We start from the raw sequence: 25,779 nt of genomic DNA, 5'->3' as shown, positions 1-25,779 counted from the left end.
TGTTAAGGCGGTGCCTGTTTATTTTGGCTGCAAACAGACTGACAGGACATAACCCTCTCAGATACCTAACCCAAAGTCAGATGCTAGAAAATTAGCTTTGCGCCTGTCACTCACATTCCTGCCACCTTCAGCATATGAGAAGAACCTGGGCTGGATCTACCAAGCGGGGAACCAAGTATTCGAGTGTTGGAGACCCAGACGGACACTTTGGACAGGAACACTTCACTCAACTGCGGGCGCCTTCACTTCCGGGTGGAGCGTCAGCCCGGGCAAAAGAACTTCCCGTGCCTGGAAGGCGGAGTTGCCAAGGTCACGTTGGGGTTGATCGGCGGGTAGGAGGCGTTTCCGTTGAGGCGCACATCCAGGTGGCGTTTCCGGGTTCCTTTGTCCCTGGTGTCGCAGCCTAGCTCCTTCCCTCCCCCCTCAGGTGGGTTCGAGCGGGCCCGTTCCGGCCAATGTTGGCGGGGGGCCGTTGCCGGGCAACGCTTTTGCTTCTCCCCCCTCCCTGCCATTACCGGTCTCTCAGGACTCCTCTTGGCGCCCGAGTTCCGATAGGGCGGAGAAAGAAACCTCTGAGTGCCCCCTAGCCTATCCGGCCCTCGCATCCTCCCAACTCAGGTTCTGTCGTGGGTGACAGCTTCCCTCCTAACCTTGCTTTATCATCCCAGTGGATAGGGTTATCTTCCTTTTCCCTCACGACAGCCCTGTGTGGTAGGCAAGGCTGGGGATCTAGCTGGATGTCACCTGCTATGATGATGTCAGACTGGGTCGGGGAGATTTGGACCTGCATCTCCCTAGTCCGACAAAATCATTGGTACACTGCACTGGATCATAGCCTGGAGAGCTACTGTCAGTCAAAATATATTTAATTATTTCTGATACCTTACAGACTTGTGAGGATAGGAGACAGGTGAATGGAGAGAGACGCTGAGATGCTTAGATACTTATAAAATGGAGGAAGGGGAGTTCCAAATAAAATTTTGTTACTCTTAAGGGAAAGGAAGAATCCTGCTCATAAACTTTCCCCCAAGTTGTCAGGTGTTATTGGACTGCTTGCAATTCTTCTTTCCCCAGAGACCCTAATAGTACCCATTCTTTTTATTCTAGCCAAAGATTTCTGAGCAGGAATACAATATCTATCTCTGCTTACTGTATGCCCCTTTAGAGTGGTTGCTGAGTTACTAAGGGACCATGACCTCTTTTGCAGCAAAGAGGTGGCTTTGCTGCTACTTCTGCACATGAGCGGAGCATGGCTCATGGCTCATTCGTCATCGTGGTTCTTAGCAGCTGACGGCATCTTCTTGTACTCTTTGTGTCAGCTTTTCAGAGTGGTATCTCTTTAACCTTGCTGTGTCTTTTCATGTTCTTATAGAAAATAAACAGATTGGACTTTTCCAAATGGCCCAGTTCAAGCGCCAGAAGCAGCTGAGAACCGGCAGTCATCAGGGATCCAGATCATTCCCAGGTCAGTCACATACAGAAGTAAACATGTTTACTTCTGCTCTGTCTAAGTTGCCGGGGTGAGGTGGGGGGTGAAAGTTGTTCCGCTAGATTATATGCTCCAGTTCTTCCTGCTTATCACTAGGTAATGGTGTTTCTGGAGAATTCTGGATTTTGTCTTTCTGTTTGGTGTTCTGTGACATGCAAGTAGTATAAGAGAGTCTGGATATTACTTCTTTTTAAAGAGCAATCTTTCCTGTTCCATCCCTTCTCATTGTGGCCACTACTGGGGTTCAAAAGTATTTAAAAGAATTTGAAGCATTTTTCCAAACCAAAATGACTTCGTGAATGTATATTCTGTCTCAGTTGCCAACAGGAGTTAATGGGTATATATTGAAAAGCACAGTGGATATGGATCTTAGCTCAGTCTTAGGTATAGACTTGTTGGCCCTGACCTGAATAGCCCAGCCAAGCCCGATCTTGTTAGATCTTGGAAACTAAGCAAGGTCAGCCTTGGTTGGCAATTAGATGGGAGACCTCCAACGAAGACTAGGGTTGCAGAGACAGGCAATGGCACCTATGTTAGTCTCTTGCCATGAAAACCCCAGCAGGGGTTGCCATAAGTCAACTATGACTTGAGGGCACTCTTCACCACCACCACCACAGACTTGCTGAGTGTCATTTTGCCCAACCTTTGTCAGAAACAAGAAACTTGTCCCATTGCTGTGGTGTAATAAATGCCATAGAAACTGTTGTTGGCAAAAAGCCATTTCTCTAATTAATAAATTTGTATTTATCCATTCATTCATTGGATTTATAGCCTGTTTTTGATATTAAGTTCCTCAAAACAGCTTCCCAACCGTCTAAAAATATAGTATTAAATACTTCTTTTCCTCCTCCCTTTCTTCAGCATATTACATGTGCTTTGTAAAGTTGATCTTCTTAGAGCATCCTAGGGATCAAAACTGTCTATTCCTTTTCACTAGGAACCCAACCCGCCTCTTTATTGGGACCTGCACCTGGCCTATTAAATCCTCCTATCTCAGCAGATATTATCCAGGCAACACGGCATCTTCAGGTATGTAGGAGAGGATTGATTTTCCTTAGTGAGTATCTGAGTTGCTGGAGGGTGGAATTCCGATACCCTTTTATACCCTGGCAAGAGCAGTTTAGGTATCTGCCTCCACTTGAGAACACCGTGTGTCATTCAAGTGCTAAGGTAGTTCTGGCCACTGCTTTCTTGAGATTGTGCTGAGCCATATGTTTTAGAAGGAGAACTGCAGATCCCTCTTGTCATCTCTCTCATTGAATCTTGGCTAGAGGTCAGATGAAGACATTCTGTGTGGCTTTGCTATTGCCTCAGGCATGTGGCTTTGAAATCCCTCTATATCTGATGAAACCAGAGCTTGTATGCATGGTGCCAATTTGGCTTAAATCCAGTGGAGGAGGGGCTGCAAAGATGTGTATGGTGCAGTGGAAGTGAATAAATCTATGTGTGGGTGCTTGCGCTACCCTCCACGGCCTTTTCATCAAACCTCTAAATTCAGCACACAGAATAATGTAGTGTCATTTTAGCAGTTCAATTGGTATATTTCTGTTTGTAGTAATGAAGATTTTCAGATGGAAAAGTTAGATACTTGATTTATTAGAAAAGAAAGCTAGAGCAAACACTTAGACTTTTAGGAAACCATGTTGTGTTTAAGAGCCCAGATCAAATCTGTGCAGTTTGGACAGAACACAAACAGCCTTGTCCATATTGTGCCTGACAAACTCCCCACAGTTGGAGAAAAGCTGGGAGAGGTGAGTATGGTTAGTTACATGACCACAATTTCTCCCAGCGTTCCATAACTGCTCCAGCACGAAGCATGTGTTAAAAGTGGTTATAGAATCATAGATAGCCGTTTACTGGTTTTCCAGATTATAAACTAATCCTCCTGCCGCATTCACTTCACAGTTCCAAAGATCAGCTCATGCAGACTAGATTAATACGCCTTTTCCTGGAGAGCAGGTGCATTATACAGCAAAAATCTTGTAGTATTGCAGTTGGGAAACTGATCAGTTAACTAATCTAGGGCTGAAATTTATGACCAGGGCCCTCAATTTTTTCTTTTTCTTTTTACTCCTTGCTTTTCTAAAGGTGGTTTTAAATGTTAGTCAGTCTAGTAAATCTTCTATATCTGGCGAGACATTGTGGCAGGTTTTATGATCACATGTATCCACTGAAATGCAGCAGAAGTCATGTGTGAATCAGGCTCCTGTGTGTAAAAATGTGTACTGTTTGCTCCATTTTAGCATGTAACCTGACTCATTTATGATTTCCTTCATGTGGTAATAGATGCTACTGTTCCTGCTTCTCACTATACATAGGAAGCTGCTAGATTCACTAATATCTGTATTGACCCACAGTATTTATAGGATAGCTTCTTAGCATTCAGTGCAACCAGGAAGGAAAGAAGAAGCCCCATGAACTGGTTCCTTTGTAATACAATTTGATTGTAGTCCAGAACTGTTAGTACAGTTACTACATGATTCAGTGATATTTATTTATTTACTCATTTGAGCACATTTGTCCTGCGTACTGTTAGCACACAAGTTCCTGATTGATCAGCTGTTAAACAGAAAAGGGTACAGATGTATTTTGTGACTTGCCTAGAACTCACCAAATGTCCTTCTGCTTCTCTGATATGTGGAACAGTTTCAAAGCATTACTTAATTTTATTTATTTAAAACATTCACAGTCTGAACTTTCTTCCAGAAAAATGGAATCCAAGGTTGGTAAAAAACAGTAAAACTAGTAAATCATACAAACATCAAATACCCATTAGCAATAAAATTTTAAAAGGCTTGAGCAGCAAAGGTGAAGTAGTTCTGCTGTGAATTCCTGGGCTTCAGCCTAAAAGCCGTCAAATAGCCTAGAGCTCTGGTGCGTTAATGCAGTTGCCGTCAAAGAGAATGAAATAGATGGCGTGCACCTAGGCCATCTCTACTGTGGGCAAAGATTCTGCATGTTATCTGGTGGCAGTGTTGTTCACTGTGCGGCCCTTTATTGTGACCCTATAGCCATTTCTGTGGGCCTTTGCTTTTCAGGGGGGAGAGAAGCAGCGAGTTTTTACCGGAATAGTCACCAGCCTCCATGATTACTTTGGAGTAGTGGATGATGAAGTTTTCTTCCAGCTAAGGTGAGCAGAGTGTGCATGGGAATAGGGGGTTGGGGAATAGCAGCAGACAGCCAATGTCTGCAAGTGGCACACATTCCAATATAAATGGCTCTGATTTCTATTCTGTATGCTACTAATCTTCCGGTATTGAGACCAAGTTACCAAAGGTGAGGTTTGAGACTAGAATGGCTGAATTCTGAGACTTTACTTTCGGTCATGTACATGCCAGTTGCAGAACTAACTCACATGTTTGGATGTTTTCTGTTTGGGGGCAGTGTTGTCAAAGGCCGGATGCCACAGATTGGTGAGAAAGTACTGGTAAAAGCTGTCTACAACCCAAGTCAGTCAGTCCCCTGGAATGCCTTGAAAGTCCAGACGCTGTCAAATCAGGTAATATTGGTGTTCAGTCTTTCTGAATGTAGAGGGAAGACTGAAAAGGAAGATTTTTTTCCTACATAAAGTACTCATCAGCATATGAAAGGTCTGATAATGTTGAATTCTCCCTGGCAAGAGAGTGAATGTACTAACTGTATTGGTTAACAAGCACTATTATCCCTTTTCCTACCTTTTTGGCATTTTGGGCCAGCAGACATTAGGAAATATCATTCAGTTGCATTATACATTGCCTACCCCAGGTGCATTTATTCTGAGATGAGAGAGTAGTCTTAAGTCCGTAGTGTAGCTTTTCTATAGTTGCTGGTGCATCCCAAATAGAAAAAAATAACAAGTTCTATTTCTTGCTGATGTAATGTGGTGCATGTGAATTGCTGATACAACTAGTTGGATTACTTCTTGATTAGGCTGTTTTGCATCCTCCAAAACTATATATGTTTGAACTGGTGAGGTAAGAAGAGCCCTAATGGGTCATGTGAAAGGTCCATCTAATCCAGTATGCTGTTTCCCACAATGGGCTAAGATTCCTCTGTCAAGCCTACAAACAGCAGCTGGTACTTAAATGTTCTCTGCCTCTGAAGGTGGCTAGTAACCATTGATAAGTCTACCTTTACACCCTTTCCATCTTCAGTTTGCTGTATTTCCAGCTCAGCTGGCATTAGGAGGCTATTGGAACTTCCCTATCCTTAGGAAAGATTCCTTTCTTAATTTCCTCACGGCCAGTATCTGAACTGTATAGAGAAAGAAGGCTTTGTCTTTCTGGAAAATGTTCTTGGTTGATAATATCCTTTTGTCCCACAGCCTCTCCTGAAGGCTCCCACGCCTCTTCTCCATGTGACTTCCTTGGGACAGAAGCAAGGCATCTTGGGATCCCAGCCCCAATTGCTGTTTCAGCCTCACCGAATCCCACCTCTGTTTCCCCAGAAACGTAGGTGCTGGAAGTATATGTGGTGGTGGTGAGACTTACTGATAGAAAACTGATAGAAATCTAGCGTATTTGGGGCATGGTGATGGTAAAGATGTGAGCCTGTTTGGGAAAGCCAGGGTGGTTTTTGTTTTTTAACCTTGATGGCATGGAGCATGGGTCTTGGATGAACCCTTCCTTCTTTGGGCCCTGAGATAAGTCTGTAATCCTGGCAAACTACCGTAGTAAGGGCCAGTAGGAGCTTTGGGATGGCATTTTGTTGTGTGTGGAATGTATATATGTTGTCCACCCTGTTTTTTTAAGTATGAAATGTAGATTATGTGTGTGTTGGGGGATATGCTGATAATGATGATCCTGGATAATCTCAGGGCCTGGCCTAGAAGCTCAATTGGGTTGTCCAAGGGGTAGAAATAACAGCGAGTATCTTTCTTCCCCAGCCATGAGCCTCTTCCAGGCATCTCCATCACTCCACCTGGGTCATCTTGGGAGATACACTGGTCGGGGCCCAAAGGGCAGGCAGGATTCAGGCAGATGGTAAGGTCAGCAGGTGTCCCTGTACTAGCAAAAAACCCTCACCTTCCCCCCTCCTCCAGTAGCAAACAGTGCACGTTCCCATGAACAGCCTTTCCAAGGAGCATTTCGTGCTTGAGCCTTCAAGATCAGGAACATACATACAACTCTGTTTTTCCAGAGCCATTCTCTGCGCCTTCAAAGGCAGGTTTTCCCTGCACAAATTGTTGCACAAAAGAAATCCTGATACCACAGCCTACACTACATATAGCCAGGATATGCCACATGCTTTTCCATTTTTGCATGTTGCTGCTGTCTATTCAGCCTGTTGACTATCAGCAAGGTTTCTAGTGTTGTAGAAAGATCTGGGTTGCAGCTGCAGTATTGTTCCAGTCTTTGCCTTCTCTTCAAGAGTTTATATCATCATTAAGAGGTCCAATGCCCCATTTTGGACAGTCCTGGTTTACATAGCAATACACTTTTTAATAGTATTCTGCTAGATCACTTAAGATTAAAGCATACTACAGTTCTGTAGCTAAACAGATTGTAGCCTGGCTGCAGCTTGGAAAAGAGATGTTCTGCTGCAGGAATCAGCATGGGAGGTTCTTATTTTCAGCACTGGGAACCCTGGTATGAATGGCCAGTGATGAAATCTATAGCTCAAAATCTGACTGGTTGCAGTTACAGGCCCCACATAATTTCTTCCTGGAGTGTGGGTTTGGGTAATCTGTTTCGGTGTCCATTCTGCCATTCTTTCCTAAGCTACTGTATGATGGTGTGTCTTAGAACTGCAGTGCAGATGGCTTAGCATTTCAGTTCTGCAGAAGATGCTAACAGGCATTGTGCCTATTCTTCTTTCAGGGATGACTTTGATTCCAAGAAGCGGAAGCAGAAGGGTGGTGAGCCATGGGGAGTGAAAAAACCACGGCATGAAACCCCCCAGTATCGGGTCCAATTAGCTTGCTATACAGTGAACAGGTATGATCCTAGGGCCATGTGGAAGCAAAGAGTAGAATGAATCTATGGCTTGGAATGACTCTTGGTAAATGACAGAGGGCTAGTATTGCATAGTCAGTGCAATACATTTGTTATCTTTTAGATATAGAGAACCCTTTGTGTTGGGGCTTGTGGGCCACTGTCTCTTTAAAGTATTAATTCTGCTCCCAGATTAATGGGCAGACCTGATGTTTTCTTTGATCAGAATCCACAGAGCTAAGGCTTTCCCTAATCAGAATGGAATGCTGTCCAGAGCCTCAGACTATCCTTTGAAAGGGCAGCATAGGAAATATGTTCTTGTTTGCATGGCAAAATCTGACTTCATTGCCTCTTGTCTGCCTTCCCAGCCCCTTCTGTGATGCCATGGAAATCTTGAGGCGTTACAGCAGTATCCAGTTGCCCAAGGAGTTCTACGATGTCCGCCTCAGCTGGTTGGATACCTTTCCACTTGCTCAGCCGCTGACCCTCAAGCATCCCAGCCGTATCCAGGTGGCCAGTCCTACCGAAGAGGTGCCTCCGATTGATGAGGGCACTGTCCAGGTTACTCAGCCGGAGGACACCAACTCTGCATTCAGTGCCAAGGTGAGAGATTTGGTGGCTGCCCTGTTAATGCCAAGAAGTAAATGCAAAATAATGTTTGAATGCCAAACCTAAGCTTTACTGAGCTTTGTTTTCTCATATGTTTGGTTTCTTCTTTGTTATACTTTAAGTGATGCAGGCTTCAGGCTTCCATTTCTTTGTAGATGATATTTACAGGCTATTGCAGCCTTAACCTTTTTATTCATGCTGTGGATCAGTGACTGAGCGAGTGGGGTGACCAATTTGTGCTGTATGCAACACTGCTCAGGTTCACCTAAGGCTGACTGCCCTTTTATATTTGGTCATTATACCTTGTTTTTCCCTCTGATGGGGGCCCGGAGCAGCTTACAGTATCATTCTGTCATCCATCTTATCCTCACAACTAGACATGGGCACGATCTGAGTTACGATTTCAAAAAAACCCCTGATTTTGGCGTTTGCGCCATCGTGACTCAGCTAATTGGTTCCGTCCACGGCAACCGATCCAGCAGTCGGGTTTGCTTGTTCGGGACTTGATCGGATGTATCGGTTTCTGTTCAGAATTGCAGACACTCTTGCGCCAGTAATTTATTCCCGGGGCAACGGAGCCAGGGCAATGAGCTGTGTTTGCCCTCCTTCTGTCGCCCTCGAAACACAAATGGAAGCCCAGCTTTCCTTGATTAGCAGGCTTCCTTCCAACCACGGAGCAGCATCCCAGGGGAGGGAGGGGGAAGGGGGTGTTCTGAAGCCATGGGCACAAAGGAAAGGCAAAAGGTAGCGCGGGAGGCTGGGAGGCCGCCCGCACCATTCGTCTTTCCCCAGGACAAGGGGCGCGCAGGCAAGCCAGCCGCCCCTTGTCCTGGGGAAAGGCAAAAGGCAGTGTGGGAGGCTGGGAGGCCGCCTGTGCCGTTCACCTTTCCCCAGGACAAGGGGCTCATTGGTAAGCCGGCCGCTCCTTGTCTTGCGGAGCAGGTGAACGGCGCGGGCAGCCACCGAGCCACTCGTGCTGGTGCCAGCTCCACAGCGCACCGGGACAGCCAGCTTGCTGCGTGAGTGGGGGGGAGGGCGACCCAGGAGCGCATGCGCGTGCGCGCAAGAGCCTGACTATGGTTGCCCTGGGCGCTGGCAACCGTAGATCCGGCCCTGGGAATGTCCCCTCCCTGAGGGGAGGCAGCTCGTTGCCAGGTTAAAAACTCCCCCCCCTCTAAGTGTGTGTGTGTGTGTGTGTGTGTGTGAATGTCCCCTCCCTCCCTGAACGGAGGCGGCTCATCGCCGCCTCCCCCTGCCCGCCAGGCCTGGCGGCCGCTGCCACCAACCACCATTCTTATATCGCTGGAAACAGCGGGGCACCCTCCCACTTTGGCTTTCCCAGTTCCGGATTGGAAATGGGACTTGATCGGTTAGAATCGGTGGCCTGGGTTCGGCAGCGGCCCGGATCCACGAACGGCTTAATCGGTATTTTTTTTTGGATCGTGCCCATCTCTACTCACAACAACAAACTTGTGACATAGGTTAGGGGAAGAGAGAGAAAGAGAGAGACTGGCCAAACGTCACCCAGCCAATCTTCCATGGCAAAGTAAGGATTCAGACCTGCTTCTCCCAGATTCTGGTGTGACACTCTAAACCCTGTACAATGCTGCTATGTCTTGTGCTAAAGAAATCCCAAATTATGAGATGAGAGCAGTGGTAATAATAATGTTGATGAAGATGATAATAATATTTCATACATGGGACCCAAATATCACCCTGGGCAGTGCTCACCAACTTTAAAAAACTTTAAAATTATTCAGACTGCCATTCAGTTAAAAATAACCTTAGTTGAGTGATGACTTAGGTTTTAAATCTGCATACATTTCCATATAAATGAAACTGGTTATGCAACAGAGAGACCTTCTTTCTGTCTTCAGATGATGTGTGCGCGGCAGGGCAGGCACTATCTTGGAAGAGAAATTCTCTCTTGTGTGAGAGAGAAAGGGGAATTCCCCTTTGAATGCAGGGATTGGTGCCATGGATTTAGAAGTAGTTTACATTAAAAACCAATGGAAATTTGTAAAATACTCTGTCCTCGATTTTTGGTTACCAATCCACTAATAGTTGAAACATATAAACCATTAAAACCAGGAAGTAAAGCATAAATACTAAAGTCATAAAAAGCATCCAAGCATCACTCAAAAGGCCTTATTTTTTTAAAAAAAATAGGCCGGCACAGTGGAATTGAGGGAAAGATCTGTTTTTCCCAGTCATGCTGCTTACTCTGAAGCTGCTCTAATTCTACCTATTACCATCTGCTTCAACTAAGAGGCTCTTCAAGGTCCTTTCCAGCTGTGCTTCTTGATACTCTTTCCAGTAGAGATGCCAGGAACTGAATCTTCTACGTACAACATTGGTGCTCTCCCACTAAGCTATGGCCTCTTCCCCAGTGCAGGTTTTGCTGCTATCTTCTCCAGGCGTCGAAGAATTCTACCGTAATTGCTTGCTGTACACCGAAGATTCCAGTGATCAGAGGGAGAATCCTGAGCACCCAACAAAGCAAATTAAGGTAAGAATCTTTATGTTCAGGAAAGGAGATACATGCTAGAACTGCCCTGATGCAAGAGCGTATGAAATAGGAGACTCATGCTAGCAAAAAAACAGAGCAATTCTAAAGTATGTCAAGAGCTAAGGAAAAAAGCTGGAGTTGGGAGTTTGAGAAACAAGGTTATCTTGGAGACTCAAAATATGGTTCCTTGTAAACACACAAGTATGAAGATTGTGTTGTGATTTCATTTATGACATCTGACGTGTGTGTAAACTTCTCCTGGAATGTGGAGCTATTTCTTCCCACTTTCTAATGTTCTTTCCCCTCCTTTCTCTGGGATATCAGAACTACCACCACTAGAGACAGGGTGCCAGAAGGCATGCAGTTACACATTTAAGAATTTGCCTTTGGGGAGAGAGATTTGTAGTTAGGAACGAGTGTATCTCCAGGTCAGAAGACTATTAAATGTTGTTTCAAGTGGGTCGCCATGTTGGTCTGTAGTAGAAGAGCAAGATTTGTATCCAGTAGCACCTTAAAGATCAACTAGATTTCCAGGTTATGAGCTTTTCAGAGTCAGAGCTTAGCACTCCCCCTTCTCCCCAACTTGCTTAGGAGTGTTAATAACCATTTCTCGGCTGTGTACGCTCCCTTATGTCTCTTGCCCCACGTCGCTCCTGTAAATTAAGTGGGCCACTGTTCTTCCCTTTTGGTAGTGAGGCTGACAGTGGATTGTCCAGCCTGTGCTGTGAGTTTTGAACAGGGATGTGAACTTGGGTCTTTGTCCTGCACTCCATCTCTTGTACTGCCGTTTTCTTTCACTGTGTAAGCCTCTTTCTGTGGCACCCTTCCTCTCTGCTTGTGGACAAAAGATGTTTGGAGCTATGTGATCCAAAAGCAAAATCCAAAGCCAAGAATATAATCCACAAAATACCCTTTTATTAGGATCAACCAGAAGGACTAAAGACAATATGCAAGCTTTCAAGTTCCCCAGAACTCTTCATCAAGCTGGATGATGCAAAATAAAATACACTTTACATCTCATAGATCACCTTGAATTTATCTCCAGAATTGTTTATGCAGTGACTGCCAATTGATTTGTTAGATCATGGCCTGCAAGACATCTGTGAATCTTGCTTGGAATTGGAGAGGTAGAAGGAAAATTGCAGGCTTTGGTAATAGCACCGGAGAGGTGCCAGCTATTTTTTCTTGCTCACAGAAACCAGAGTGCAACTTATACTAACAGCACCACTTCAGATCTACATGCCCGCCCAGAATTAGGTACGGGAGCGTGGGCAAGAACAGGCTTTAAAATCCATGAACTGACCCCCCCCCCTCCCATTTTGTAATGCTCTGTTCTGCCTGATGAAGCTTTCTGTTGAACTGGAAAGCTTGCCCACCATTTTGTCTCATTTTGGTTGGTCCTAATAAAAAGTATTACGTGGATTGGTTCTGGTCCCTGAATTGTACAGGTTGGTCTGTGTGAGAGGGCTGGTGGGCAGTTTCTCCAACCTAGTGACATTGGGTTAGGCTTGATGGTCTTTTGGCCTTTTCCCAGTCAGAATCTGTGGTTGTAAGGAAGGAGGATGTTTTGGCGTACCAGAGAGCTTTCTTGTAGCCCTGTGTTATCAATGGGGAAGGAGTGGTGCTGCTCAGTTGGATATGATTTGGGATGTTGGTTACGTGGATAAGTCATAGGAATTGGGATGATCAGTGCGTCAACCTGATGATTTGGTCTCCCCCCCCCCCCACACACACAATCAGGATGAGGATTGGGTAGCATATCTCACAGTTTCTCTTTCCCTAGTTCTTGCTGGCAAAGAAAGCAGATGAAGCAGTGCTGATTGGAGGGGAATGGTCCCCATCTCTGGATGGTATTGACCCAGCCACAAACCCCATGGTGCTGATTCGCACAGCCATTCGTTGCACCAAAGCACAGACTGGATTGGACCTGAATACCTGCACTAAATGGTGAGTGTTCTGTTTCGGAGGTGTGCTTTGTTAGGATATGACAGCAGGAGGATCTGCTTAGGCATACTGATGTAAGTTGTTTGCCAGGCAAATGTTGAGTGTGAAGCCAATAGACTGCCTTCAGGAACGCATTCAGTCTCCTTTATTTTGCCTGTAAGCCTAGCTCCATTTTAGAAGTACCATATGCAGAAGATTAAGTTGTATCAGCTTTACTGTAGCCAAGGATTCATCATCCACCCAAAACCTTGTCAGCTGGTTCCAGCAGGTGGTTTGCTCTGAATTAAATGGAACATACTCAGTTATATCTGACTTTCTGCTTAGATTTAGGGGTCAAACATCTGTTTTGCTGTTAGGGAAGCATGTTGCGTCAATAAGAATTTGGTTGAAAATTGTGATATGGAGGAATAAAGACAGAAGTCAGTGTTCTAAGCAGACTTTTCTGATCTTCGAGGAGGCAGCATGTGTGTGCATGCTTCTCACGTGAGCTCTGTGGTGGCCTTTGTGGAGTAACAGGTTGAACAATTGATGGTGGGGAGCTTGGAGCCAACGGACCTGAGCTGAGGCTTAAGATATTCACTGGCATATAGACATAGTTTTGCTTACCCTCTCCTTGATAAAAGCCAGGTGTGATCGACTAGAGGGCCTAGTTTCTGGTCAGCCAACGAAACAACACTAGAACTTTTCAGGAATGTTGTTGCCTGTGTGTAATCAATGGCTGTGTTGACCACTAGGTGGCTGTCTCTTGTAATGAGTTTCATGTTGGAGAGAAATTCCTAAGGGGTAGCCCTGTTGGTCTATTCCAGCAAAACCAAAAGAAAACTTGTGGCATCCGAAAGACTAATACTTGTGCCACTATCAGTTTGAGAGAAAAGAGGCTGAGAAGGCATTGGTTCCAATTTCAGCTCTGCCCTGAACTTGTCAAGTGGTCTTTAGCTGCTGCTCTCAGCATCAGTCCTGTCCTCTATCTGCCATTATGGTGGTAACAAAACTGACCTATCTTACAGGGTTGCTGTAAGGAGTACAAGAAGATAATAAATTAGTTTCATTAGTTTTGAAAATGCCAGAAGGCTGCTTTATGTTCTGAGTCTTATAATTATGTTTTCTGTTCAAGGGAAGTGTGCCAGATGCCTGCAGAAAACATATTGTTTAAAATTAGAGGGCCTGGGAACTTATTTAGGGTGTTTTTCCCATGGGTGTCCCGCAGCTGGATTAATAATGTTCAATATTGTCAAAAGGAGAACCATCTGTTAAAAGACAGCAAAACCAAAAGGTACCAAGATGAGGGTTACCTGACGCTGTGTTTAGAATTCTGAGGCTAGAAAATCAAAATTATATGTTGGAATTAAATAATAACTAAAATGGGGTTTTAAAAAAAACACTAAAAACTGAGGGGGGAGAACTATAGAGTGTTAGGTGGTACTGACCAGGTTGTTGTGAATCAGGGAGCCCCAGCTTAGACTCACTGAAAGGTATTTAACAGAAACAGTCTTATTTCCTAGTCCTCTCCCCATGTTTCTGCAAACAAAAGCCAATTTTATGGAAGTTAATGTATATTAAATTCGTAGCTCACCTCACGGACAAGGACTCAGTACAAGTTTTGTACTAGGGACCATATTCTGTGTGATGATGAAATTGTTTTTGAAATCCCCTGAGAGCAATAAATAACCTCTTGTCTTGACCCACCGTTAAGAGAGTCAGAAGCTGCTTCATATAGGGGAGCCAGAAATTTGTGGAATTTTTGGAGGCATTCACATGAGCATTATTACCAAGAGGACTGGTTGTTCTGTACACCCAAGCAGGAGGCTTTTTGCTGGTGCCCTGTGCCCAATCTGTCAAGACATGTGCCTGGCACTGGCCTAGGAGAGCTGCTTCCAGGAAAAGCCCTTTTGTGCTGCTATCCTAACCAAGAGCTGCATGTTTCCTTGGAGCTCCGGCAGGTTCTTTTGCACGTGAGCTCTTTGGAACTAGCCAGGACTTCGTGAGCACAGATCTCCACCCAATCAACATTGAGGAAGAAGCCGGAACTTGGAGCACATTGGTTTGGTTGGTTGCATCATGGCTATATATAGATTTCTTGTGCTGGGTAACTATGGCAACTGATCTTATTTTGCTTAAACCTGGCCGTGCATGTGACTTGTTTGGGAAGCAACAGATGAGGGAAGATGGGAGCTTCTGGGCCTCTGAAGCTTTGCCACCTGTTGAATTCAGTCTTGGGTTGGAGTGCTTTCTGCTCAGAAGCTCACACCGTCTGTTTGCAACATTGAGCAAAGCCAAACTTCTTTGGAGCTTGAAGGCCAGTGCTGGGGTAATTGCAGTGGACGGGCTCAGCTGACAGGCTTTGTCCCTGGAGGAGAAGAGAGTTATAGACCCCAAACAGCAAAATGTCATCCTCTCTTTTCTTGACCACAGATTCCATGGAAAGAGTCAACAGTGGACATTATTGGGACTGGTATTCTTTGAGTCAGCCATGCTCACCACAGCTGCCTCAATCTTGGCTGTGGAGCAGAGCATCTCGAATGAAGTTGAAGGGTCATTCCACACCATGACTGCATGCCCATAATTCATACAGGCATGTTTGTGTGTGAGAACTGGGATTAGTTGTAATTCCCTAGCAAGTGTGCATACAGAACCAGATCATACTATATAAAAAGATCCCCCAAACAAAACGTGTGGTTGTGGTTCCTTGAATGTATCACAAAGACAGAGGTTTAGAAGTAATATTTAATTCAGTTTTAAAACGAAGGCCATGTCTGGGTGAGATGGCATTTCCCTTGATTTATTTACAAAACCTGTACATCACTTCTCATCTTAATTTCTCAGTTCGCACCCTCAAGTAAAATAAAGTTTGTGAAAAGTGGGCCTGAGTTCGCACAACGTGCTTTGTAGTAGGACTCATTGGGATTTGTGTTAAGCAAAGGAATCTAGGGATGCATATTACCTCCCAAGCTGTGTTTCCGGGTGCCTTCAGCAAGTGAGCTGGTTGCCATGCTTCAGAGATAGGCAAAAGAGCCCTCTGATCACTGTCAGCTGCCTGTTACTGAGCATCAGCCCACCAGTTAATTTCTCTCCTCCTCCTCCCTTGAACTATAAATCAAGAAAAATGCAGTCTCCAACAATGCAGTCACCAAGCATATAGATCAGTTAAGTATATTGATGGCTTAGTCAAATTTCTGGTGCCTGCTTATATAGCGTTAGGCAAGAATCCTATTAATACTTATCAACTAATGCTAAGTGGCAACCCTGCCTCTTCAGAGAAGATTATTTTGGTTTTCTCTTGTTCCTTGGACAGCTTCACATCATCTCTCTCTCCTTTGCTTGCTTTTGTCTAGCAACCAAGCAGGCTAGTACTGGAGTCCTACAAGTGAAGGTGCGAAAGCAATAGTTCTGTGAAGCTCAAAGCTTATATGTTTTCATTAGATGTGTAGTCAGTCTGCATGTAGAACTTTCCCTGCTCTGCTTATCCTGGGACTTAGCTGAGCTCTTTGGAGGAAATTGATCGTGATGATGCCATTGTTAGAGGCCTTCCACCTGATGAACAGGATTGTAGACTACGTGGGGTTCATTGATCTTTACTATGAATGTATCTAGTGGAAGAATTATGGTAGTCCTGTCCAAGCCAGAGTCTCCCAGAGCAGTCAGCTTTTCCTTCTCATGGCCTCTCTGGGAGACACACAAATAGGAACCATATAAGATTCATACAGACTTAACAGGTCTGTGTGTCAACAGCCAAGAAAGGAAAGGTCTTGATGCACTGGATCTAAAAGGCAGAACTGTACTTGGTAAGACTGAGCTTTTAAGAGGAAGTATTGCATTTGTGTCTTACGGCCTCTTTCTGTTCACCAGGTTCCGGTTTGCCGACTTCAGATATCTGCATGAGGGAAGTCCTTCTTGTCAAGAGCAGACGGTGGTCTTTCTGCCAGACATCTGGAGCTGCATGCCTTCTCTAGAGGAATGGGAAGCCTTGTGCAAGCAGAAAGCAGAAAAGGCTCCACCACCATCAGAAGAGAAAATAGAAATGGTGAGAAGGGGCTGGGCTAGGATGTGGGCGGGGGGGATAACCTGAGTAGAGCAGGATCATAGGCACTCGGAAGAAAATACGGCTTGATGACTAGAAGCGGAAGTGGGGGGAGCTTAGTGAGCCAGTGGGAAGCAGCAGCTAACCCAGCCCTTCTGGAAGGACACAGAGGGGAGGCTTCTTTGCATCTCTGTCCCTGGCTCTGCAGGATCATCCCAGCAATGAAAATGAATAGTTGAGGCCAAAATGTGTATGTTCCTAAACAGGAAGTTGAACCTGAACAGGGCTCCAAGCCAGCCACCGAGGAGGAGATGGAGGCCAACGAGCAGGAAGGAGACTCCGCTGAATCTGCCCCTGAACCAGCTCTTGAACCTCCAGCAACCGAACCAGAGGCCCCAACCGCCCCACTGGAGCCTGCCATCATCGCTCACCCCCAGCCACCACTGCAGGGTGGACAGCCCAGCTGCACCAACATCTCCCTGTGCACCCTGCTGGAGTACAGGCAGCAGCGGGAGAAGCTCTCCTTTGAGGTAGGCTTTAGTTCCCGTGCTGGAAGGCTGGTCTACTAAGCCTGTCCTGACTTTTTCATGCCTCTTTTTCTTGTCTGAGCATCCTTTGTACAACTTAGTTTTAAGTATTCTGTGCTGCGTTCTGGAAGGGCAGATGCTCAGGTAAGAACACGTGTGGGCAAACCACCTCAGGTATCTCTTTCACAACTTGAAATTCAAATGTGTCTCCTAAAGAAGTTAAAGGACATGAACAAGCTAATGATGAAGCCGTTGAAGAACCTGTATTTTAGCTATTTAGTTTTGCCTTCTGTTTTCCTTGTACCAGCCACGTACTGGCATCAGGGGAGCTTGAGAGAAAGGGATGGCAGCGGCCAAAGCAGAAGTGAGATTTATGGGGTCATAAGTAGGTACTGGTGCTGTGAGCAGGGTGGTGATGGAAAGAAAATGGTAGTGGGGTGAGGAAGAGGACATCTGTAGTTTGAGGGAGCAGAGACGGAAGCAAAGGAGATGTTGTGAGAAGAGGTACACTGTTGTGTGGATTGTGACTGTTGGCCTGATGGAAGTCTTATATATGATGTATTTGGACATACCTTGTTATGTCATATTCTGATGTCTGCGTGACACCTGAAGCCCTTGCCTCTTACTCACTGTCCTTGCTCTCTCCACCCCTGAGGTGGCAGTGGTGGCAGAGTTCTTCCAGGAGATGCTTCAACGGGATTTTGGCTATAAGCTCTACAAGGCACTAGTGGCCCTACCCGAGAAAGAAGAGCCATTGGAAGCAAAGAACCCTGAACCAGAGAAAGCAGGTGAACTAGAGAAGGAGGGAGAGAGTGAGCTTAAAGAAGAGTCTCATGAGAGTCTAGAGGCCGAGGAAGCACCTGCCAATAACCAGGAGGATGCTCAGGTGAGTCAGTGTGCCTCCCAAGCCATTCGCAAAGCCAAGTGGCCTCCTTTGCTTAAGCGGTAGGAGTTTGCTTAGCCTTCCCCAGGCCAGAGCAGAGAGTATGCCATGGCTTTCAAAACCATGTATTGCAGAGGTTGATGTGCAGGGCTGTGAGTGCATGCCAGTCTATCTGGGACAGTAGAGAAAGAGCAAATGCCATACATGGCATGGGTAGAATTCAATATGTTAAGAATCTCTTTGCCCTACATGGTAAAAAAAAGAGGAAGCTTTTGCCCCTTGTGCCCATGAGAAAGACATTTGAAAGTGTGTAAGCAATGCATGCTGGAATCTCAGAATCTAGAGAGGAGGTTGAACAAAATTTCTGGAGGTTGGCTGGGAGTGAGGCTTCAGTGGGTTGTGTACCCGTTTTGCATGTCCCTGTTATGTTTTCTCTCTCCCTTTCTGTAGCTAGAGAGACAGCGAGCAAAAACATGCAGAACAAATTATGCAAATTAAATGAAACTATGGACACTTGCTTTATATACACATATTACAGAATTTTGATTATCTGGGAACTGGGTTTTGTGTGCAGGGTGTCCAGAGTCCTTTTAAAGTGCTTTATTTTAACTTCTAGAAGGAGGAGGGAAACAATGTAGAAGAGAAGCCTGCAGGTCAAGATGGGGCCAGTGCCCCCAAGGAGAAGATCAGCGGGAGCGTCAAAGTAGACTCAAAGGACTCCACGGAAGAGCTTTGTGATCTAAGCCTGGAAGATGACCTGCTGCTCCTGAGAGAGGAAGAGGAGGAGGATTTTGGTAAGAAGTGTGGGAAATCCTGTAAGGAAGTGGCAAATTTAGGTTACGGGGTTGGTAGAGGAACTGTGGTACTGCTTGTAGACAAGCTCACCTTGTCTACAATGTTTAATTGTAGAGAGGACAAATGATGACTTAATTATACAGGGCAGTTAGCCCAAGCCATAGTAGAGAAAGTCTGGACTCTTGGGTCTCTTTCCCTGGCTTGTTCTGTAAAGTCAGTTCTGTACAGTTTCCCCTTCTGCACTCCCAGAGTTGTGCCACTTGACGTGCTTTGAATGTCTTCAAAATGTGCATTGTGTTCAGCCTGGCTTAGCGCAGGTGGTCATTTTGTGCCAGCATCTGAAGCCGGCCACGTTTTCTTACTCAACAGGTGTCAAGTTGGAAGATGCTGAAGTGAGATCAGTTGCATCCAATCAGTCAGAGATTGAGTTCTCCGCACTTCATGATGTGGTCAGTAGACAACTTCCCTTTTCTTCTTTTGTTCTGGACCCTTTTGGTCAGAAGCTCTGGGAATTGTGTGTGGTCTGTTGTACTCAGTGTCAGTATCCTGGAGGTGAAGATTCCTGGTTGGATCATGTACCATGTTTCCACGTGCCACTCCCTTTTGTCCTCTGGTGCTAGGAACTTTTGGCTCTTGTGTGGGTGGAAGCATCTAGCGCCAGAAGAACACACTTTGCAATAGAGGACTGCCTCTACAATGGAGGATTAATGCAAGCAGAAACAATGTTTAAGATTTATGCTTCAGCCTTCATAGAACTTACTAATTTAGCAATGCAATCAGTTAAGGGAAATGGCAGTTGGCTGGCCGAGAACTCTGCATTGTATGGTAAATGAGCGAACAGACCTGTATTTACCATTGGGTCAATTTGCATGCATGAGTTTAATTAGAGTGGTTAGATTGGGTAAGGAAACTGAGGAACATGAACTTGGTGTGTTTGAAGATATTCAAACTGGGAATTCTGTATTCAGGAATTATGGCGTCTTTTGGTATTTTAAGCTTTTTGCATAGAAGTTGTCATTTTGTCACCCCTATTTCTTTTTATACACATGACACAGAAACTTGTTTGTAAAAAGCTTGCTTGGATTCTCAGAATTCTTGCTAAATTTTGTGCTAGAATCTGCATTCTGCAACATGTGACAAATTTGTGTCTATGCAGGTTTCTGTTCTACAAGCTCCTGGAACATACTGTCCCAAATTGCTTTTCCATGGTGAGGACAGGGCATTTTGTGCATTGTGGCTGCTGAGTGCATTGTTCCTAGTCCTGGACTGGTTCAGGCTTTCCCTGGAATTTCTTCCCACTCAGTGACCGTCTGGATTAATTCCAGACCACCTTTCCTCAGAATGTACAATTCACCTGGATGTAATGTTGCAGAAGAGAGCTGGCGTCTGGAGCCTGATCTCTCCTGACACTTCCTCATCAGTGTAAACCATGGCTAAGCAATGTGCCCTGAGTCTGCTATGGATGCCCTGCATAATGCCTATCTTTTCGGGGAAGCCCTCTAACCATTATGGTTGCTTTCTGAAATCTGTGGTGCAGGATCAGGGCAGTGGCAGCTTGACCATTTGAATACCACTATATGTGTGTGTGTTTTCCTTCCCAGCCCAAAGAGCTGGACCCAAGTGCTGTGTTGCCACTGGATGCCCTCCTTGCCTTCATTTACTTTGACTTGAATTTCTGTGGCTATCTGCACCGGAAAGATATGGAAAAACTTCTTCTCTCTTTGGGGCTGCATCTCTGCAAAGAGCAGGTGAGCGCTAGCCCTTTTGTTCCCTGCTCTTGTGAATGTGTGAATGACTTGGGATGCAGACCATCCTTTGGCTGGCTGGCAGGCACCGAGGGCACAAGGATCCATTGGTGGCTTTTCCCAGTGCCTTTCATGGAGGGGGGTATCTCATCTGGTGGCAGGTGAAGCGCCTGGTGAACAGGGTGGTGACGCAGTTCGTGTGCCGCTACCGCAGCCTACGCTACAACCGGCAGGAAGGGACTGAACCAGGCCCTGATGAGGAGCCATTAGGTAGGTACCAAATCTGGACTGGGGGAAGTATTCCGTTGTATGGATCTTAAGGGGTCAATGGATATCTTCAGCTAGAATTCCTCCCAACTAATTCTGGCTCACCTCCTACCCTTTTGGTCCTAGATCGATAATTTCCAATTCTTTTGAGTTATTCAGCATCTGGTTCCATGTAGCATTGAAGAGTAGTCCCGACGTTCACCCCAGCCCCAATTCCTACACGCCCATGGCAGCTGAGTTGCACTTCCTCTGCTGTGGGAGAAGAGCTTAGCTGCTGCAGCTGGGCAGGAATGGCTTCACATAATAGCTCTCCAAACCATCATTGCGAAATATGGTTCGCTTTTCTTTGGGACACTGGCACTCTGTCGCACTGCAAGAAGCACGAGAGAGTAGAATTTCCTGCCCAGCAAGAGGAGAAACTGGCAGGTGATCCTCAGAATAAATGTTGCTGCCTTGTCCTCAGTCTTTCGGTTGCTTTATTCCTTCTTACACATGGATACCCATCCTGGGAATGTAGTTCTGGATAGAAGGGCAAGGATATTCATGTTCTAAATGAATATTCAGTGGCTGAGTAGAATAAATGTTCTTGTTCTTACAGGGAACCTTGCTTTGCTGCCTTCATCATCCTCCCTTCCCAAGGGTTCCACAAAGCCAACTCTAGAGACTCAGTCCGGTAATCTGGTTTCATACAACGGAGCTGTCCTTAATATTAGCAAACTGCTGGAGAAAGCAGAGCAGACAGAAAATGGTCGCCTGTACCTGGAGAACAAAATCCACACGCTGGAGCTCAAGTTGGGTGAGAGAGACATGGGCAGGATTGGTTCCTCTTTGAATGGGGAACGGCCACAACCTGAGCAATATCCCCAAGGTGCTGGGCCAAGCTGAATTCCATAGGAATCGCCTGCTTTGCTTCCTCAGAAAATCATCAAACACTTGAGCAAGAGCACTCATACAGAGGACTTATACTGGTCAGCAGCTACTTTAAAAGAGCCCTGACCAGAAAAAATATTTTCTGGATGCAGAATTTTTTAAATGCATGGGCCCAGCCACTGCTTGTCATTCAGGCAAGTCAAGCAGAGGCCATTTATGACCTCTAGCTCAAATCCCTGGAGGCCAAGGCAGGCAACAGTGGCAAAAAGCAGGCTGGGAACATCACCGTAACACCTCCAAGCACTCTGCTACACAATGCTTTGCCGCATCTGGTGCCCCAGCTCAATTCATGCAACCAGTTTCTTCGTCTAGTAAGTTAAGGTTTGAAATGATTTAAAGGCTGATGCTCCCAGCCTGCACCTTGCCACTGTTTCCTACTTTGGCCTCCAACTTGAATAACCTCTGCTTCATTTTCCTGAATAGGCAAATAGGTCCATGTATTTAAAAAATTCTGTATCCATAGGGATTCTGCAACCATATCTGGCTGCGGACTCACCAAACCCCACTGTCCTGAGCGATACTCCTAGCACTTCTGTTGCCACTGTGGCCGTACACAGTTCATTTCTCCTCCAATTCAGCTTTACTGGGAGATTCTGAATCACCACCCTCAGCTCAATCCAAGTGGCATTCTCTGTAGGTTCAGGCCAAAAATGGCTTCTCTAGAGATGTAAAATTGCCAAAATTCTGGAGACAAAGGGCGGGGGTGGTGGTGGTGGAAATGGGTTCTTTTCTTGTTCAAAAATGGGAAATTGGGGGGGGGATATGAAATATTTGCAATTTCCTATCTAATCAAACCTAAACTTGCTGTTTTAGCAAGATAAAATGGATCACTGGTACCTTAGCTATACAGTCATTATGTTTTTGTATTTATGACGCTTAAAAGTATAAATGCCGGTTTTCCATAAGCAAATTTGGTGAGATTCCCAGTCCTAGAGAGTTGCAGACTGCTGCACTTTATGCTGCCTAAGCACACCTATGCTATCTGAGTTTTGTAGGTCACCAGAGGAAGGCAAGCAGCAATCTACAAATGTAAAAAAGCTTCTATGTGTTTCTGTCATGAAGAGTGTGGCACCCTCAAGGTGCAGAAATGCATCTTGGATTCAAGTGCTGAAGATGTCTACAATATACATAGGAATCATTATCTAAATCTGTAGATTCTTATATAAAAATAATCTTCATCCTATGTAGTTTGAACGAGTAAAGCCTTGTCTTATAAAGCATTTCACTCATTTCGAAAGAAGATATTTTGGAGCAATATTGTTTTCAGTGCTGCTCCAAATTTTGAATATTTCCATTAGAAAAACTGGGAGAAAGTCTTTGGGAGAAAAAAAGGATTTTGTATCATTCTGTATAATTTCCCCCCCTCAGTTTTTCTGGTGATCCCTCCCACCCACCTTGGGCTTCACATCTCGAAGGGTTTTTGGTTTTTTTTGGCCTGGGAGATTCCACTAGCCCCCGGTTAGATCTCAGCCAAGCTTCTTTGCTATCTGGAAGGTGATTTTTTTTTTGTTCTGCCTTCTTTACAGAAGAAACCCAGACCCGTTTTTCAGCGACAGAAGCTTCCAATAAGGCCTTAGCATCTGAAGTGCAGGAGCTGCAGAAGCGCCTTGCTGAGATGGAGGAGCAGGCAAAAGGGACCGAGAGGCAAAAATCCCATTTCCAGAGGTTGCTGCAGGAGAATAAGAAGCGGCTGGTTCCACTGCAGCTGGAAATCCAGAAGATCATTGAGAAGGTAGTTACCATACTGGGAAGAGTGGTTTTGTCTTTGTGTATCATGTTAACTTCTGTAAGAGTGGCAACTGTATTTAGCCTCCATTCACCAGTCTGAATCACACCAGCTGCAATCACACCAGCTCTCCTGGCAAAGGCAAAAACCAGTTTATTTTTGCTTGCAAATTTGACCTGGTATCAGTTTCTGGTTGCAGTAGAACAGCATGATTTGAGTACTATGGCACCTTAGAGACCAACAAGATTTTCAGGGCACATGCTTTGGGAGCTTTGGTTCTCAGAAGCTTATACCCTGAAAATCTTGTTGGTCTCTAAGGTGCTACTGAACCTTAGAGATCTGGTATCAGAGACATAGGCTGGGGGCCGCTTACTTCCATCCTATCTCTATCCTCATTAATTGCCTTGTATTACAAAAGTTTGTGTTATAATTCTGAGTTTTATATATATGTTTTAAATGAGTGACATGCCAATCAGTGTAGCTTATAATTGAATTTGTATTTTTGTTCATTTGGCGCCTTTTATTTGGTAGATCAGCCCTAAACAAGAAACATCCCACCTTCAAGGAGGTGATAATCTTACGATTGCGGTTTCAGTTGCTGCCCTTCAGTATCTTTTACCACAGACATTTGCTGAAGTTTGAGCCTGAGTATTTCCCCAAATCATAGAGATACTTTTCAAGTACAGTATTTAACAAGGGTTAGGCAGATGTACGTTGTTTTAAGTTTACTGTTTTCATTAGTTTGTTATTTTGTTCCTCTGATTTTATTAGGGTTCTTTAAATGGTTTAGAACCATCAATTTGAGTCTTATGTTCTCTGGCACAGATCTCTGTTCATCTGTTCATCTTTCATGAGCAAACTGGGATCACACAGGGAGGGGAAAAGGGATTCCAACTTCCGCCACCCCACGTCGTTTTGCTAACCTTCCCCCCTTATTCAAAGAAATACATTAATAACTGCAAGAACAGCAGTGGTTTTAAGATTAGCAGGAACATGAAGTTTACTTCCCTTGCCTGAATTAGAGCTGTGCCTGGCTGGAATTGGCCTTTAAAAGATGGTGACCTGTGATTTCTGTCATGTCTGGTTAGACCCATACAGCAGAACTAAGTTAAAAAATGATACGGATGTTAACTCATTTTCTTTTGGTCCTTCCTTCGTCTCTTTCAGACCAGTAACTGCTTAGAAAAGAAGGAATCCACACCCACAGCAGTTTCCGGCAATTGATGTTCCCCAGAGAAGCAGCTCAGCAGGGAAGTTCTGTGCCCTGGTTTGATAGTTTGGGGCTGTGGGTCAGTGGTTGGGGGTAAGCCTTTGAAAACCTTCAACTCTTTCACTGCCAGTGAGAAGCCAGAGCTGGCTTTCATCCTGAACCACCATTTCCCCTCCCCCAGGCTTGGGGAAAGGGCCGCCTAGTCTAAACACGGCTGGGATCCACAGTTCATACGCTGGAGCCACCATTATTGTTTAAAGGATACCCATTAGGTAGGAGTTTTGATGGTCTTTTGTGTGAGTGGAGAAGCTGCAGCACAGGTATTTCCAGGCAGTCTACTAGCAGCAGGCATCAGAAAATTGCATTACTAACCCTGATGCAGTTGGGAATGGACAGCAGGAGCCACGCTGCTCCACAGGGCAGAGCAGGGCATGCCTAGCCTCTTTGTGCTGCATGGAGACTTTCTTCCTTCAGGCATCCCCCTTTTCTCCCCCCACACCTAAGCTTTAGCTGAAGAAGGTGGCATTCTGCTTGCCTTTGGACTAAAAAGGCCACGAAGGAAACATGAGGACTGCCAGGAATTTAAATATCTGAACCAGTGAAGTGGTTTCAAGCCATCCCCCCCACAATGGACCATACAATTCAGTTGCTGCAGGCTAGTTTGTGGCCATTGCTGTGATGCATTGGCGGGGCAGTTTGTTGCTGTGGCTTGAATTTAAATCCTTGCACATTCCCAGTGCAGAGTGGAGAGGAGGGGAATGCCATTTTGTTCTCTTGAGGTCAGTCTTGGTCACTCATTCGCCCTGCGTAGCTTTAAAGCCTCAGCAGCCTCTCCTGTGTCTCCATCATAGAAATGCAAGTGAAGTTCTTGAGCACCAGGTCTAGCCTGGGATGGGGGAGTGTTTTGAGCCAGGCTGCAGAGTGGGCTAGCTGAAATGCATTTGGGGGGGAATAGCAGATTTCCAGAGAGCTGTGGTAGGTAGCCAGTTGGGTCCCTGTGGTAGTTTTTAGCAGAGTAGTTGATGGTCCTGGGGTAAGGCAGGAGCTGGGCTGGGGTCCTTCCCCCGGAATCCTGCAGTAAGCATTGATTACATTGGCTCCCCCCCGTTCCCTCAGGTGGTCTGTCACTTCTGGATATGTTGCTTTTAGTCTGTAAATGTGGTAACAACTTGTATTTAACTGGCCAAGTTCCCTTTTATAAAAGTCTCTTCCTCA

General features: G+C 45.4%; 1 protein-coding gene across 2 annotated transcripts; it reads left to right on the top strand.

Moving 5' to 3' along the window:
• The first annotated feature begins 344 nt into the window (after positions 1-344).
• CCAR2 (cell cycle and apoptosis regulator 2) lies at positions 345-25,779 on the top strand. 2 transcript variants are annotated; one of them, XM_054998199.1, is made up of 21 exons: positions 345-427; positions 1,373-1,465; positions 2,427-2,518; positions 4,528-4,619; positions 4,874-4,988; positions 5,793-5,919; positions 6,354-6,450; positions 7,288-7,404; positions 7,770-8,004; positions 10,406-10,519; positions 12,303-12,466; positions 16,310-16,484; positions 16,766-17,011; positions 17,664-17,894; positions 18,508-18,685; positions 19,056-19,135; positions 20,288-20,434; positions 20,593-20,701; positions 21,297-21,494; positions 23,155-23,360; positions 24,522-25,779. In XM_054998199.1, the coding sequence occupies exons 2-21, from the start codon at positions 1,399-1,401 to the stop codon at positions 24,576-24,578; spliced, it is 2,847 nt and encodes a 948-aa protein (XP_054854174.1). In that variant the 5' UTR covers positions 345-427; positions 1,373-1,398; the 3' UTR covers positions 24,579-25,779. The 2 variants fall into 2 exon arrangements, with proteins under 2 accessions (XP_054854174.1, XP_054854173.1); XM_054998198.1 differs by having other exon boundaries at positions 16,748-17,011.

The sequence above is a fragment of the Eublepharis macularius genome, chromosome 14 (genome assembly GCF_028583425.1).
Source record: "Eublepharis macularius isolate TG4126 chromosome 14, MPM_Emac_v1.0, whole genome shotgun sequence".
NCBI classification, from domain to species: Eukaryota; Metazoa; Chordata; class Lepidosauria; order Squamata; family Eublepharidae; genus Eublepharis; species Eublepharis macularius.
Note: the sequence above shows the minus strand (reverse complement) of the source record. Positions and strands in the feature narration are given on the sequence as shown.

What these genes read in the sequence shown, in the direction of transcription:
- CCAR2 (XM_054998198.1), top strand. Translation starts at nt 1,399, where the DNA reads ATGGCCCAGTTCAAGCGCCAGAAGCAGCTGAGAACCGGCAGTCATCAG. An exon ending in AGGCAACACGGCATCTTCAG is followed by an intron (nt 2,519 to 4,527) that starts GTATGTAGGAGA and finishes TTTGCTTTTCAG; the next exon opens with GGGGGAGAGAAGCAGCGAGT. An exon ending in CAGAAGAGAAAATAGAAATG is followed by an intron (nt 16,485 to 16,747) that starts GTGAGAAGGGGC and finishes GTTCCTAAACAG; the next exon opens with GAAGTTGAACCTGAACAGGG.